This window comes from Ictidomys tridecemlineatus, chromosome 4 (assembly GCF_052094955.1).
Source record: "Ictidomys tridecemlineatus isolate mIctTri1 chromosome 4, mIctTri1.hap1, whole genome shotgun sequence".
NCBI lineage: Eukaryota > Metazoa > Chordata > Mammalia > Rodentia > Sciuridae > Ictidomys > Ictidomys tridecemlineatus.
Window position 1 is genome coordinate 46,535,992 of NC_135480.1, and position 18,018 is coordinate 46,554,009.

General features: G+C 34.6%; 1 protein-coding gene across 30 annotated transcripts in view; it reads left to right on the forward strand.

Moving 5' to 3' along the window:
* The window catches only part of Sox6 (SRY-box transcription factor 6), a 580,734-nt gene that overhangs the window by 475,402 nt on the left and 87,314 nt on the right, over positions 1–18,018 (forward strand). For 27 of the 30 annotated variants that reach the window (XM_078046426.1, XM_021727329.3, XM_078046425.1 and 24 more), the window contains one exon: positions 16,431–16,580. In XM_078046426.1, coding sequence (XP_077902552.1) covers positions 16,431–16,580 — 150 coding nt within the window. The remainder of the gene's footprint in view (positions 1–16,430; positions 16,581–18,018) is intronic. The other 3 variants (XM_040284697.2, XM_040284704.2, XM_040284705.2) reach the window with 1 other exon arrangement.

Sequence of the window (18,018 nt, forward strand, 5' to 3'; positions counted from 1 at the left end):
AAGAAAAAATGTTATGGTATTGAAAGAAAAGTCTTGGAAATAGATGATGAGATTATAAAATTCCATGGACTTCCAGAGATAGAAAAGTCTGCAGAAGCCTTGAGAGTCAAGTCCTAACTCTACCCTTGCTTCCATGGGCTCAGACAAATTGATATTCTTGATGTCCAGATTCCATTAAATTGATTTAGGAATAATACCCCTCATAGGGAAGTTGTGGCAATATGTAGAAAATGCTAGTGAAAAGTGCTTTGCACACTGTCAGGAGCTGTGTGAATCTTTTGATTTTATAGTTGAAGAGTCTAAGGCCCAGAAAGATCAATTAACTTCTAGGTATATAGAATTGTGAGGCAGTAGTGTAAAGAACTAAATTAGATTGCTTTTTGTTTATAAATTTTGGCTAAATTGAACTGAACTTAAACAGATGGCAAAGAGAATGGTATCTTATGCTCCCATCTATTCTAGGTGGGTGTAGATGGGAAGTAGGTTTTAATAGAGATACATTTTTTGATGCAATTGAATGCACCAATCTAATGAAGAGGATTCATTTAAAAACCAAAATACCTGGTTACTGTGTTAGTAATAGTGACAAGGCTGAAATATAAACATATTAACATGATAAAAGAGTAAGTATTTAATCAGTTCACCCATACATTAATTCCCCAATGTTTATTAAATGTCTACTGTGTAATAAGCACTCTTCTATTTTGAGCACACTAAAATCTATAAAACTTGACCCCTGCCCTCAAGAGTGTTCACAATCTAGTAAGCAATGTGATAATTATTAAAATAGGTATGTCCCTGGAGTGAAAAATGCCTTGGAAGGAGGCAGTGTTTAGCTGGGCTGGGGAGCACTGGCAAACTTCATGGACGAGGTGATGGTAAAAATGAACCTGGAGAATATAACTTTACTATGTTTAGGGACAAGGATGCAGAATGCCAGAAATACAGACAAGCTCTCCAGACAAAAAGAACAGTCGCCCATAGGTATAGCAGCAATAAACAGCATGGCACATTTGGCACCAGTTGGCACAGGCTGAGTGTACAGGAGCAATAGTAGGTGAGATTTGAAAGGTAAGCATGGGGTCACATGGCAGGGCACTGTTTACACCTCACTAAGGAATTTGCAGTGCACATGGTAGACGTGATTTTACTCACACCATAAATGGTAAAGTGGTATAAGGTATAGTGAACAACTTTATGGTGTGATATTCTTCTATTAATTTGATCTCTAGTTTACATTTTTCATTACACTCGATTTAATAGTTAGGAAACTATGTTTGGTAAGATTGATAGTCCCTTTAGTACAATGGTACCCTGTGGCAAGTGAGACTGTACAAATAGTGTAATGATACTAGCTGAATAAACAAAACTGTCTAAGATTGAAGCAAAGCCAAGGTCCAGCCATTTCCTGGGGATTTTGGGAAATCCTGTAATCTGCAGTTTGTATTAAACCCAATCATATTTAGCACACTGCTTCTCAGTGAATGGGCCTTGATACTATATTTCAACCAAATGATGAAATGAGAAGTAAAAAAAAATCTATAAAGAAAAACTATGGTTCTTCTAATTGTTAATGCCTTGTAATTATGCCCCTTTCTGGAATAATAAAATGTTCCTTGGCAGAGGTCAGGATCTCTGCCACTGACTTATTTAACAGATCCTCTTAACATCTGTCCTGCAGACTGTGCACTTTATTAGCAGACAAGAGACCCAACAGACTTAGCCTGCTGTGTACCTTTTTCACATTCACACAGCTGTGGATTAACTCAGACTTTCCAGAAGAGGACCGACCAGAAGGGACAGTAATGTTATTGGCTGATTCTAAAAAGATGGGAAAAAAGGAGCAGAAACAAATGTTTCCCAAGTACAATTCAGTGTTTTTAGGGTGACAATTACCAGTCTGTTTTAAAAAAGAATAAAAGCAGCTATTTCCCTAAAAAAGGAAAGTCTATTCATATCTGTGTGGGAACCTAATCAGGCTCTTGTTTCCAATGACGATGACTCCACAGTCGCACCAGGTCTGCAACAAGAATGCTCCTTTTGTGTGCTGATAATGTGGAAACGATAAAATTTCCTTTAGGAGACATATGTGTTTACATCATGAGATGTGTTATTTGACAAAATGCTTTGTTCTTCTCATATTTTCTGTGCAGAGTTTCATGCTGGTTTGTTGGGCTGGAAATCTTTGATTAACTAGAATTAGTTCCTGAAATAAAATAGACACTTTTGTTTTATGATTCATCTTGCTGAGCTATAAATTATCATAAAACATATAAGAAGTGACAGAAAGAAGTGCTGATTTGAACCTCTGACCCATGGCAGGCACAAAAACATAAGATTATTCCTTCAAAGCACTGCATAGAGACATAAATATTCCATGGTCCACTTGGAATTATGTCCTCTTAACAAACTAAAGCTGTGATTTTACATTACGTAAAGAGAGTTTTCTATGTCGTGGTATGCTTAGAGGAGATATTGAGATTCAGAAAAATCCCCCCCAAATTAGAATTTTGAATGCTTTAAGATTTTTCTCTAACAATAGACAGTGAAAACAAGACCAAAAAAAAAACCTTCTTGTCCCCTAAACAAATAGCCAAGAGTAGTTTCCCTTTTTCCCAGAGAAGTGGTACATTTTATAAATCTTAAGCCTTTTTCAAAGCCACACTGGTCTTTAGTGTGAACATCTTAGTGCCATGACACACAGCCTTTGGGTACTAGCCCAAAGGAATGGGCTGGGAGGTGGAGACATTATAAAATGCACAACAGAAACTCCCTCAATCCAAACACTTCCTGTGATGCAGGGATTGGTGGCCAATTCTGTTCAAGATAACTTTTTTTTTTTTTTTTTTTTTTGGTACTGGGGATTGCTTTTGCTGAGGCTGGCTTTGAACTCCTGCCTCAGCCTCATGGGCCACTGGGATTACAGGTGTGTGCCACCACGCTCAGCTCATGATTACTTTTTAACTTCAAGTTAACAATAGAATTCTTTCTGGGGCTTCACTATGAATAAAGACAAACTACCTGCCTTCAGTCAAAATTAATTGTTCCTAGTGATGGCGTTTCAGCAGTACTTTGTCAGTGCTTTTCTATTGTGTTTTCCCCTCTCTCCTTCCTATTCTTGCTGTGGGACAGCATATCCTTGCTGTTCTCAAAGACAGCATATTTCTTCATCTTTGTATCCATAATATGCTTTATGCTGATTTATATAAAAATTCCAATAAGTAGTTATTGTTTCTGAATAATATCTTTGGATCTTTCTCTTAAAGAGAATGTGCCTGGAAGAGTAGGAAGAGTGTACAGATATTGAGTCTTCACGGCGTGCCTCTGTTTTAAGTACTTTGTGTGTGTTAACTCATTTATTCCAGGTGAAATCTTTTGGAGCGGTTCTATTATTATCCCATTTTATAGATGTAGAAATTTAAGGTCCAAAGAGATTAAATAGCTTGTTCAAGATCACACAATTAATGAAGAGTTGTTTTGAATGAAGAGTACACACACTCAATCTCTATTATAAGACCTTATTTTCCTACATTTCTTCTTCAGTCATTTATATTAACTATTACCTGTTTAATCTATTATAGGAGTTTTTCAAGATGGATTTTAAGTTTTGTCTCAGTATCATATCTAGTTATAATAAAGCCTGTTGTATACTTATTACCCATAATTTGAATGATTTTTAGCATGGATGCCATGTACAAGGTATCAGTCCTTTCTGCTAATTAGAGAGTAAGCCATGGATATTACTGTAGGATACAGATGGCATATTTACATACTGCAAAATATGCTGAAGTTCTCCAATTGGCAATACTAATAATTTGCTGTTTAAAATGTGACAGTTAGTAGAGTTGGCCCTGAGACAGAGTAAAACATTTATTTGAGTTTAAAATAACACAGAAGAAATTATGAGGGAATTAAGAGGAGGATATTTTGTATTATTTCTTATCTAGTTTACCTGATCAGTTAAAAGTGAATTCAAATATTTTATTTCCTTCAATATTTATAACAAACAAAAATTTTACTTTAGTGTTAATATGAAATTTATGTTTAATAAATCCATACATGCCATTATAGCTATAAATGTGTTCATTAGCATATTTCTTATGTTCAGTCTTCCAAAATCTGCAAAGAAATTAAAATTAAGTTCAGTTTTAAAACAGTAAAAGCATTTTTATATAGTAAACACATTCATTTCCAACTAGTATCATTTGTTCTGTCCAATGATTAAAGTAAAATAACAGCACCTAGAAAATATTATACTTTCCTTTCATGAAACTTTGTTGTCCCAAATATATATTTTTAACAACTTGAATAAAAGCTTTTTAAAATTGCATAGTTGCCCATATTTGTCTCCATTCTGTGTTGTTTTGGAAGCTTTATTATGGATGGAATTCGAAGGGCATAGAAGCTGGGAAGTTGTAGAATATTTTTCAAGCAATAGCATCTGGTTCCTTGGCAGTCATCATGAGCCAAGGCAAGGCAGCCCTGGCATATCTCCAGATTCCCATGTGGGTATTGCTGAGGGATTTTCAGGTCTGCCATGTTGTTTTAATGGTGTTTCCTAGAAACCCAGAAACTCAAAATGGAATCCAAAGTCGATTTCATAGTGTACAAGGCCTACGTGATTTGGCCCACTTACTACCTTTCTGACACTCAACATAATACCCTTTGCCCAAGGTACACTGACCTCCTTGTTTTTTCTTGAATATTCCAAGCACAATTATACCTTTGCCATGGGAATTTCATCTGTACTTTTCCTCTGCCTGAGTGCCATCCCCAGATAGTAACATGGCTTACCTTCCTCATTTCATTTAGGTCTCTATTCAGAAGTCCTCTCTGTTTTCCTGCTATCTCCAAATTTAAGCCCACTTCCCTCCCCTAGACTCACATATCCAATTACTTTATATTTCATAGTACATATTACCCATGAAATCACACAACTATATTCTCATTTGTTTTGTCTTCCCCCACCCTTTTCCCCCAAATCACTGATCATTGCTTTTCCAAAAGCTAAATAGTACTTGGCCCATTGTAACCACTCAGTAAATAATCTTTCGAAAGACTAGATAAAGGAATGAATGTAGTATCTTCTGTTTAAAAAGAAACTATATTTTCAAACATTGTTAAATTAAGATATATTCATTTATTAACTACATGACTGTGCATGTGATATTGAAAAAATTCTTATGACTCTTAGTTTGTGAAAAGTAATGCTGAGGTTTCAAATACAAATTCTGGACTCACTGATGAGTTTTTACAACTTATTGGTAGAGGCAAGATAGACTTGTCTGAGGTTTACCTGACAAGCTGGGACTTTGTGACTAGAGAGTTAAAGGAGAATTACAAATGCAAGCCGTACCACTTGGAGCACATTCAGAGAACTGGATCTCTTCATCATTGCCTGCCCAGCTCTTGAAAACAGAAGGAAAATAGCTTCCTTCCCCTGATACTTATTTCCAACTGCCCTCATTATCACCTCTTTGAATATCTTGCTTCAAGAACTAAATTACTAATTGTTTCAATGACTGAACTTTTATTTCTGTAAACAAGGCATTGCATGTTTACATATTTTATTTAGCACCCTGAAAGAGAAGATACTTGGAAAAAGCAGAGAGATTGTTTCTTAAAATTATTGGAGGTCGTTTTGTTTATCTTAGTTACTTGTGCTGTACAACTGTGTTCCATAAGGCAATGTTCTTCTGAATGCATTCCAATATAATTGGTGCAATCAGAATGAATTCCAACTGCTGCTTTCCTCCTCTTAGTTAACCTTTCTCCTCCTCCTCCTCCTCCTCCTCCTCCTCCTCCTCCTCCTCCTCCTCCTCCTTTTTGTGTGTGTATGTATAGTAGAGGATTTGGACTTGTGTTACCTGATGGCTTCTGATTTTTTTTTTTTAAAAGCATATTAGTGTAGGGATTCCCTTTTCCTTTTTACAGCTTCTCACCACCACACCCTAAAATGTTCTCTACCCTGTTAGCACAATGAGCAAGTCAAAGGATGCCCAATGTTTGAGAAAATAAGCAAAATAAGAAAATAAACTTCTTTTAATTCATTTTCCTTTGCTTAACATTCTTGAGCCAGCTGCAGGGAATAATGGAATGAATTAAACAGGTCCTGGTTCTCAGTAGCTTATAGTCAACGCGTGTTGCATTTTTCTTTTGGCTGTTATGGAAAGACCTTTAGGGGGATGAAAACAAGTTTGCTCTCACCTGAGACAAATTTTTAGCCCTTTATGTGTATTTGCATAAACTTTAATTTAAAAAGTCCAAAAACACCTTAACATGATTATAATTACCTTAACCTAATAAGTATAGATGCACTTTTAAACATGTACATTTTAAGACAAATATGAAAATTAAATTCTACAACATAAATCACTTTTGGGTGCCCTTGAATTACTTTTTAAGTACATTTAGGATACATTTCTCCTTTTAACACAAGGAAAATGGAAGAAAAACATCTCTCATAGTCTGAAATAAAAGCTCTGATTGAATTTACAAATTCTATTTTCAATGTATTAACTAAAAGAATAGTGCACCAGGAGATGTGAATAGTGAAGTTTGTATGAAAGTCAGTGGGTGAGGAAATAGGCAACCTGGGTTCTGGATTTTATTATATCAGATAATATTTTATGCAAATAACATTTCTTTTGTAGTCTTGAGATTTCATCATCTGTACAGCAAATAAATTGATTTGATAATGTTCATAATTCTTTCTTCTGATAACATTTAATTACCTAGTGTTTCTTTATGAGAAAAAATCAATGCATTACATGTTTAACCCATATGCTCAGAGATTTAAGATATTAGAAACAAAGAAAGGTAGCTTGCATCGTTGGGGATCTTCTTGGAAAGGGTGTGAGGAAAGGTTAACTAAGAAAAGGATACAGGCAGATATGATAGCAATTTGAAGAAAACAGAGACAAAAATGGAAGTGAAGGGGGTTTTATGGTCCCTGTCAACAGAATTATTACTAAATGGCAGGTATTATTATATGCTAAAAATGTAAAAATAAATGAAACTCTGTCTTTCTCTTAAGAAGCTCAAAATATAGTGGGGAAGAAAGACATGAAAAAAGAAAAGACATTCTATCAACTGAAGATGGGATATGGTGGGAATACAAAGGAGGCGGTATTAGACAAGACTTCATGGAGAAAGTGATTTTTGTGTTGAGACTCAAAAGATGAATTATGATAGAGTTAACAAGGAAAAACAAATGCAGTAGAAAAGCATGCAGAAGGGACAGGACATTGACTTGGCTATTAACCCAGCATAAAGAAGTGGAGTGGTCCTTTTCCCCCTATTCTTTCTCTCACCTATTCCTACACACAGTTTCCTCTGGTCTCATAAATTAGGGGCATAGATAAACAAGTTCTTTCTATGCTGCTGGACAGGGACTTTGGTTCTATCCTTCTATAAAACCACAGTTATATTTCCTGGATCATTTTGTTGACTTTGAAGGTTTATGAGAAGTAAAGGTATTTGTAAACTCTTACAAGTAATTATTTTTAAGCTCTTTCCCCAACCCTCCTTCAGTCCGTAATGACATACTTTCTTGTCTTTGCTAAAGAAGCACAAAATCAAACTTCTGAATTACTCCTGTTTTTGTCTCCACCTTCTCACTACTAAACCTGTCCAGCTTTATACCATGCCTCACTTGGTATGCAAAGGAATTGTCAATGTGTGTGGTATAAAAGAACAGGGTCTGTTAACCTGGGTATCTGAGGCTAGGCCTGAGGTTCTCAGATGTTGTTTAGAATTACAGCAAAGATGGGGGCAGTATGAAGGCAAGAGTTGGAATCTTTGGGTATCTCCTATTGAATCTGTTTTTGTTGTATAGTATTTTTCTTTTCTCCCTTTCTTCATTCTCCACCATTAGACAGGTTTTTTTTGTGAGGGAGAATTTGATTCTCTTTTTCTCTGGGTCAGATTCCACACTACTAACATGTCTTTGCTAACTGTAATGAAAAAATGCAGGAGAACCTACTCTACTACAAAAAGAATTTGGTATGTAAAATTGTGTCTGCATTTTACTGTTGGTTCCCATGTATTGGACCATACCTGTGCCAGTTTAAAGCCCCTGTCAATTTATATTTTATCAAGTTCTATTTCTAATCACACTTTGCATAGTTCTTCTTTTTGACCTTTCAGTCTATTAAGCTAGGATTTTTTAAGGTATCTTCTACTATAGCTCAGAGATGGGTTGTTGAGGGGAGTTGTCCAGATCAAAACAGTGACCTTTACTCCTTCAAGATGACTGGTGGTACCATTAACTTTTCTTTCTCCATTTGAGGATTATAAAGTGCCGTTTTCCAGACAATAGCGGTAAGACATCTGGAAATATGGTTTGCTATTTGAGAGCTCAGAATGGCAGTCACATCAGAATCTTTTTTTCTCCTTGGACAATGATCCTTGTCTGGTAGCTAGGAACAGGAAATAGGCTTCACTGTGATTCACTGTATAGCTTATTTAAAATAATTTAATTTTAAAAACAGAAAGAACATGGGCTTAAAAGTGAGACTGATTCTAAATGGATAATAACTCCTATCTTACAAAACTATTATGAAGATTAAATAAAATAATAAATTAAAATACCCAGCAGTGTCCAGCTGAGTTAGTATTCAACATGTATTTGTTAAATTATCTCATGAATATAGGGGTGATGATTGGCTGGCTAGAGGACTGGCTATATGGTTTTGTGAAAACCATATGATTATAAAGAATAAAAAGGTCTTTGAAGCCTTTCTCCATGGCATTCTCTATTGGAGATCTTACATGATTTATCACAAAAGGAATAAAGATATATTTTATATTATGATAAACATAGGTGCATTGTAACTTGACAACCATTATAATTTGACAACAGTTTGGCTGTTTAGGGACAAAGTATGCTTCTCTTCCCAGATACAACAGTGGTATCACATGGCTTTCCAGCACAGTACATAGACCATTGTGTGTCCTGGTAGATACTCAAAAATTTCCCTTTAAGACTGAGTTTGATTAATGGAACTTACTGCTCTATGTTCAATCTAAGTAAAAATCATATGACTCTAAGTGGGCTTGGTTATTAAAGTGTCATTAGGATCCAGATGCAAGAAAGACTTATTGTTAAGACTATAGTGAGTACATAAAACTAGAATCTTTAGAGGTATTTATTTGTGAATTTGTGAGATCTTCATAAGATTTAATCCAACTTATTTAAGAGAGGTTGGCTGATGAATCAGTGGTAAAGTATGGAAAAGATTCTATGTTTTCTGCTTTTACATTCATCATTCTTTGGAAATATCTGTCTTCATGGAATAAATTCTGATATTTTTAATATGGCCTTGCTGTAGTTACATGTTGAAATCCTTATTCCCAAGGTGATGGTAATAGAAGGTAGACCTTTAGGAGGTGGTTAAGTCATGGATCTGGAGTCTCCACAGATGGCATTAATTAAAAGAGGCTCCAGAGAGAGAGTCCTTGCCCCTTCTAGCATGTGAGGTCAGAGGGAGAAGATGGCCATCTATGAGGAAGCAGTCCCTCACCAGACACTGAATCTTGTGATGCTTTGATGTGGGGCATCTCAGCCTTTAGAACTGTGAAAAATAAACTTTTGTTGTTTCTCAGCCACTCTATTGATGGCATTGTGTTGTAGCAGTGCAGATGAACTAAGGCAAGCCTCCCAAAGCCCATGCCCTCGAACTTTTCCTCCTGCCACTCTACTAATCCTTAACAGCCCTGCCACACTGATCTTGTTTAAGTTCCTCAGAAACTCGTCTCTTTCCCACCTCTGAACCACAAAACTTGATATTTCTTCTTTCTAGGACTTTTTCCACTGGATAGGTCTTACAGAATATGATACTTCCTTCGAGAAACAATTCTGATTCTCCAGATGACGTTAAATACTTTCATTAGGTGGTCTCTTGACATTATGTGCTTTCCTTTCTCAGTGCTTACCATAACCATAATTTCATAGGTATGTCTGAGCACTTACTTAATATCGGTTTCTTGTGTTAGCAGGCACCAGTCTAAGTGGCTTGTTGGTGTAACTCTAGTATTAGGACAGGGTTTAAATTATTAAGTATGTAATAAAGATTTGTCTATAAAAAAATTAATGAATGCTGGAAATGTGCTTGAAAGATACAAAGATTAAGCATTTGTTCATTTCTGTTTTAAAAAAAACATTTTTTAGTTATAGGTAGACACAATATCTTTATTTTATTTTTATGTGGTGTTGAGGATCAAACCCGGTGCCTCATACGTGGTAGGCGAGCGCTCTACCTCTGAGTCACAACCCCATCCCCAAGCATTTGTTCATTTCTATTTTATATTATATTCTGGTAATGTTGGAGTAAGAGCTAGAAATTTCTTCTACTTCCAATACTGACTAATTACATGATAATGGAAAAGCTAAAGTTACTTCTGCTTGCTAGACCTCAGCTCATCAGTAGAATGAGGAAGTCAGTCTCACTTAAATGATGTGTTAAGGCTTACAGTTCCATGTGGTAAGCATGTCATTGTTTCACTTACCAAAAATTTTAAGGCTAATTACTTTCTTAAAACACTACTAATAAAAGTGGATCATTTTTGGCTAAAAAGTAAAAGCATTTCTTAAAGTATTCCCATAAAATATGAGCGATTTTATAATTGTGAAAAATATTTAGTTAGGCATAATTTTACTTGTATGTACTATATATCATTTATATGTCTGGTGTAAAGAAACAATTCAGTATGCCAAATAGTCACTGAGCATTTTTCAAAATTGAAATGGAAAAATCCATATTTACAAAAGTCTTCACCAAAGTTTAAATGTTTATGAGACTTTTGCTAAGCCCATTATAAGCTTTACTATAATGTTGATTTCTTAAACCTCAACTATGTTTATGAATGGATGTTCATTATTATCATAAAGATAATCATCTATGATCTGAGAATTCTGTATGGATGACATTTTTGTAAACCCATATGAAATAATCAGAGTTTAATCTTTTTTCTTCCTGAATCTTCAGTCTGTAAACGGATTTTATACCTTAAGTTGTTTAGTTAGACTAACTAGTATTTTTAAATTACCTCAAAAAAGGATGAAGTTACATTTAGAGAAACTAAATTTCTTAGTAACTAGATTGAGAAGAAAAATTGGTACTACTCCTTAGTACTGATCTAACAGTGTAACTTATACACTTTTTAAACTTTGTAGATAATTTTAAGACAAGTTAGTGAAGCTAATAGTTACTCAGAGGTTATCTAGTAAACATTTTATCAGACCATTACAAATGACTAATTTCTTGTGAAAAAATATAATTTAACTGGGATTGAATTTATTTTCCTTTTTTTAAACTCAACACCATAAAATTATTCATTATATATAATTATGTACTACTTCTGTTATCTCATTTATAGACATTCTCTCTCCTTCCTAACATATAATGATTATATATAGTATGTTAATTCAGGAAATATTGATTGGGAATCTGTTATTTGCAAGATATCATTGTTGGTACTAGGCATTAAAAATTAGATTGTAGATACAGTGTGTAACGGATAATAAAATACACAACTATAACTAAACACAGTTTAAAAATTTGGTAAGGACCACAAGAAAAGTGCAAATCAAGTTTTAAGGATCTATATTTTACATTTTTAGGGCTTGATACTTGGTCCAAGACTTTGAGTCTTCCTCAACCCCTAACATAGAACCTTGCATATAGAACATACTCAATTAATATTAGCTTAGAAGGTGAGCTGTGAAATTATTTTACAAATTTATGCCTTGTCAATCAATGGCATTTTCATTATCCAAAACTAAACCCTTCAATCTGAAGCTATTTATAACAAATAATGTTTTTGTTATATAGAATGTGATATTTTAATTTTCATGAGTGCCTCCTTTCTTTTCATTGTACTCCATATCCTGATTTTTATTTCAAGACTCGTTCTACTAAATCTTGCATGATATCCACTGCCCAGTTAACCTAGGTCTGTAAGGTTCATGGAATGTGGCTATAATTCTTTCTGCCTGTAAGATATCTAGTAATCAAGACTTAAAGAAAGGGCTCTGAGGAGTCTCGGAGTTCATGGGGTCTTGCCTCTTTTAAGTACAACTTACTAGAAAAATATGTAAAATAAATGATTGTCAGAGCTTTAGAGGAAGTTATTAACATTACTCACTTTCTCAAAAACAACTGTATTGTTCAATCAACCTGAGGGATCACTGAATTAAGTCAGCTTTTTAAAAAATAGATTATTCTGCATTTTTCACAACTTGAAGTTCCCTAAAGTACTCAAGATGAGTAAAATAAAATGTGCTTTCTTTTGATCTGAGTGATGGAGGTAAAGTGAAGGCATAAATTATGTTTAAGGACCCTTAAATCTCTTTTAAGATTTCATGACTCTCTAATACTCGATAGTAGGATGCACATTGGTTATGATACCAACTACTATATAGCCAACATTCTGTTTGTTAACAGAATTTTCCCTCACTGCCTTAACCCAAGCAGGAATTTTTTTAGAAGCTTCATCTGCCCCCACTTTGAAGACATCTGGCTGAATTTCAAAGAGAAAGGACACAGCAGAGTTAAAAGGAAGCAAAAAGTTCTTTTGCCTAAGTTCTATCAATTTGACTGACTCTTACTTGTGAATTTTTCTTGCCACTGAGTCATTCCATACAGAATTATGAAACTTTAATTTCTTTAGAGGCTTGTTATATTAGAAAAATTGTTCCAAAGAAAGCAACAATCATGACATAAGCACATCTGGCTCTTGCAAATTATTCTTTATTAAGCTTTCATTTAATTACATGTGCTGAAAGGTCTGTTTTTGATTACTGTAATTTTTTTTTATTTGTCCATCTGAATGATAGTAATGCTGGAAATTACATACAAACCACCTGTTTTTTCTCCCCTACTAATATAGCAAAGTTTGAGCTGTTTTCTCTCTGGTTGGTGAACTAGGAAGCTTTCTATTTATTATGATAGAAATTTGACTATCAAGGTAATGGCTTAATCTTGAGTATAAGAGGAAAATAAAATATTTAAATGAAGTTTTCAAGCAGTAACTAGTGTTAAGATTGGAGCACCTAACTTCAGGCTAACTATAGCAGATAAACACATTTACTTATTGCCAGTTTCATACAAATCTTAATATAGCAACAGTTAAGGATTATAGGTATAAACCTTCAAGTAGAAATAGAAAGAGAGGCCAAAAATGTTTTTGGAATATGAGAAATGGATAGATATGGATAGATAACTGTCTTTGCAAAAAAGAGAAAGCTGATATCTAAGCTTTAAGAGTGTAAGCAGAAAAGAATCAAGCCCAATTGGGAGCTGAATCTTTGGCTCATGAATTAAAGGCATCATGTATCGTTGAAGGCAGGGATTGAAGAGGTGGATTTGTAGACAAGATGATTAGTTGAAAACAGACAGAAGATGATTCCTCCCTAACCCCATGCAACTGGTAACTATAATTCCTACCTCTCAACTCTCAACCACCATAACCACTACATAACTTAGTAGAAGACCGGAAGGTTATGGAAGGTTACTCTCCTGAGAAGTTGAACATGAGAGGTTGAGAGGGAAATTGTTGTGTGTGTGTGTGTGTGTGTGTGTGTGTGTGTGTTAGGCATAGCCAAGAATGACTAGTCACAACATTTTGGGAAGGTGATAGAGCAAGACAGTAAGATCCCCTAGCTACTCCTCCTGCTTGGCCCACTCAGTGGTGGCATACAAGTCTACCCCTCAACTCAGGCAAGAATTTGAGGATCTCTCTCAAAGAAAATAGTCCAATGTAAAAGAAACAACCTACAGATATTGATATTTGGGATTCCTCATTGAAAGACTCTATTTTATGCGTTATTACTTTAAACACATCGGTCAATAAGTGAACCCCCACACTTAGACTTTTCAATCATCTTTTGAGTATGTCACTATTATAGATGAATAAACAATCAATGAACACTAAAAACTTCATTAAAGCCTCTTATAAGGAAGAACCCAAAGAGCTTGAAAAAGACAACAATGCAGAGAACAGAAAGCAAAAACAAATCCCAAACCTATCATTAATATTATTCAACAGAATAGACAACTGGATGCTAATAAAAAGAAGCAATTAGAGAACAAAAGAGTACCTTTAAAGTAAGAATATAAATTTTAAAAATTCATAGATACCTTGAAGATCAAGTTAAAAACAATGATAGAGTATAATGAAAGATCAAAAAGTGAATAATAGAAGGAAAAAACAGAGGAAAAATGAGGAAATCAAACAGTTATCCAACAGGAGTTTGAGAAAGAGAATAGAGGGGAGAAAGTTGTCAGTTATTTACCAGATTTGGGGAATATGAGTTTACAGAGTAAGAAGGCCAAATGTATAGAACAATATAAACATAAACAGATGCACCTCATAGTGAAGTTTCAAAACACTTGGCATAAATGGAAGACCCTAATGCTTTCAGAGGGGAGAATAGATTGCATATACAGGATCAGGAATCAGAATGACATCAAACTTTCTTAGCAATAAAAATAAGAAAACAACAGATCAATATCTTTAGAATTCTGAGTGACAATTATTTTCAACTTAGAATTCTATACCATTCAAACTAAAATCAACTAAGAGGAATAATCATAACATTTCTCAGAATATTAGCTCTTAAAAATTAACTGCACATATACCTTTTTCAGGTACCTCCTGGAGGATGTGCTCTATCCAAAAAAAACAGTTTAGTAAAAGGCAAGAAATCATGATAGCCAGGAAACAGAATTAAGGATAGAGAGGCAAGAATAATTCTACATACTATAGATCTGCAGTAGGCCTGAAGAATCAACTACTTCAGATTAGAGCAAGAGATAGAAAATTCCAAGATGGACATCTGCATGGAGAAGAGGTATAAGATACCTAACACAGATTACCTGATATATTCAACTAGACTGGGTTGCATTTCATTGGTCTCTTAGAGAGTTTGGGAATTGATATTTTTATAATAAATTAATAAAAATTGAGGTAAATATTAAATATAACAAAATAAAAAGTTGAGAAATAGAAAATTAAGTATAGTTCAACTGTGAATGATATCTAAGGAGAATGATATAAACAGTAAACATTAATTTTAAAATTTGTGATATTAACATTAAGAAATCAGGGAGGAAAGTCTGAAGCACATGTGGGGTTGGTAATATAAGAGAGGTAAATTTTTGTCTTTTATTATATAAAGTCAGTGGATAAAGATTTAACAGTATATAAGCATCTACAAGTGAGACAATATATACCAGTCAAACCATTAAGTTCAAGGGATGTACAGAGCTGGGCCTGAGGTAAAGAGGACAGGGGCAGGAAAACCAAGGCCACAACATGTGCCTGTGGAAACTGTTACTATACATGTTGGCCATGCTGTTTTGTTGTTGGTTTCTTTCTGGTTTTAAGCCCTAAAGTAGTAATGAACTTGTTAAACTTGTTGACTATAAGAATACTTTGATAAAAATTAAAGTTATATAAAAAGAGGTTGGTCAACCTGTCTTTCAATCTTTGTTCCTAATTTAGCTATATCCACATATTTTGAGGTTGATAATTTTAAGATTTATAATATCAGGTTATCCACTTATCATGGAAAAAGGAATTCTCTTAAAACTGAGCAAATAGAATGAGTAAGAGTATCATTGGTTTGCTCAAGAGGACCATAGGCATTACTTCAGAAAAGACTATGAAACAGCATTGAGAATATAATGAGCATAACCTAGAGTCTCAGGCAAAGGCAGGGCCTGAGGAAAGAAACAGAGTGATCTTTTCTGGGCGCAAAGGACCTGATTCAGGTTGAGAATAAAGTGGGTAGCTTCTGTGTCCCACCCAACAAAAAGCTTGATGTTTTGTTTTTATTTTATAATCCATTAAGGACTATGTTATGTGTTGCCTGGAAGTAAGAGTGCTTGCCTTTGGGCCTCCAGGGTCTTGAGGGTGGCACTCATCATCCAGAAGGATCAGAGTTCCCAGAGAAGCTCAGTCAATGTTGAATAAGAACAGTGTAGTTCTTCCAGGAATCCATAGGAATATTCAGATTAGTTCTTAGTTCAGGAATAATAGAATTACATAAATGGGCAAACCAGATATTTAAGGGACTTTTTAATAGAGATTTTAAGCATGAGAAAGAATCTTTGAGACAACTTAGTCAAATACCTTTTTGTGCAATTGAAAAATCCTTCTAGAGGGATCAAGTCCTTTATTCAGGGTTTCAATATTATTGCCAGAAGGAACAGGCACAGAACCACGGCTCCCATGCCAATGCTCTTTCTTTCCATTGTATTACTTGGTTTTTCTTATTTTCCTTTTTGAAAAATAGTAAAAGAGAAATTGTGAGGCTGTCAGAAAAATAGTCACCTAACAATACGGTAAGTTTTATTTATTTTTTTCCTGAAACTCCATTTTAGCTGCATTTAAAGAGATCAATGTTTGTCTTCACTGTTTTGCAGCAGCTCTATGCCGCTCAGCTGGCCAGCATGCAGGTGTCACCTGGAGCAAAGATGCCATCAACTCCACAGCCACCAAACACAGCAGGGGCAGTCTCACCTACTGGGATAAAAAATGAAAAGAGAGGGACCAGCCCTCTAACTCAAGTTAAGGTACTTGCTTTGCAGAATTGTGGAAACTGTTTGGAAAATAGCTTCACAAGGAAGGTAGTGAACCAAGCTATGCTGGGAATAAACAGCAGGCAGCATAGCAACATAAAGGAACCCCAAAATGCTCCTCTTTATGGTAAATTTCATGATTGAGCATTGAGAAACAGGTGTTTCTCTTTTGATAACAATAGTGCCATATTGTGAGATCTTTACCTAAATCTGCAAACTCACTTCTCAAAAATTTTTCCCTTTTGGATTCTGGCTTTTATTTTTTAATGTTCATTGGCATAAATGGCCATGATTTTATTGCTAGTCTTTGTCATGAACTTGTGACACTTCTTTCCATGTTCCTTAAACAGGTGGGGAGCCAACTTACAGTACAAGAGAAGGAAGATTGTGAATTTTTAGCTTTAAAAGGGGGACAAAAAATAATTTAATGCTGAATACTAAATGGTTTGTTGATGAAGTTCTCTCCAAAATAAGTTGTAAATGGGACTCTGAGGAATTAATGACATCATTGTCTAGTTGTGTTTTTGATGCCAACTAATTTTGATAGACTTTTTCAAGTAATAATATCGATGTTAATAGATACCTTTCCTAACTGATTTTCAGTGCCTTGAAACTGGGCATCCTGGAGATATTTGGTGACAGAGGGAAACTGATGAGCTACTCCAACTTTGTGCTGCAGCTGGTACCTATAGGTGGTACTGGTTGTTTTTTTATGATTATATTTGCTTTCCATCTTGAATTACTTAATTCAAATAGTTCAGAGAAACTATTGTCCTATATAGTTGACTTATCTACTTGGGCATGGGTATGTTAATTATAGATGCTGTATTATAATGTGACAAAAATGTGAATTTGGAAAATTGTTGCAATTATTAAATCTTCATATAGAAAGTAGTTAAGACCAATCAAACTCAGCATCGGATGGTATATAATTACTGAAATTGTTTTATTTTTTAAAAATTTACAGTTAGGGATTTTGAGACTGAAGAAAGTCTCGAAAAAAACAAGGGACTCCAAATATCAAAGATCAAAAAAGTGAGCATCATTAATACAGATAGTCTAACACCAATTCCCCAAGTTAATTTAATGCCACTCAGTATTTTAGATTCTCCAAAGAAATAGATGAATATTTATGTTTTGTTGTTAGAAATATTAAGATATGAAAATAAGTGGTTTACATTTCATAAGACAATAGTTTTTCAGGAAAACAGGCTATTTTGTGTTCCAAAGTTTATGTTTGTGAATAAGAGAATACTACAACTTTAAAACCAAGGCACTTGGTTTAACCATAGTCATTAGAATATATGAAATGTCTGTGACTTGAGCTATTGAGTATTAAATTTTTTAACATGAAAAAGCCATTTTATAAGTATTGGCCAACTGGAACTACACCAAACCAAGCCTTTACTGTATGAATAAAATGTTCCCTGGT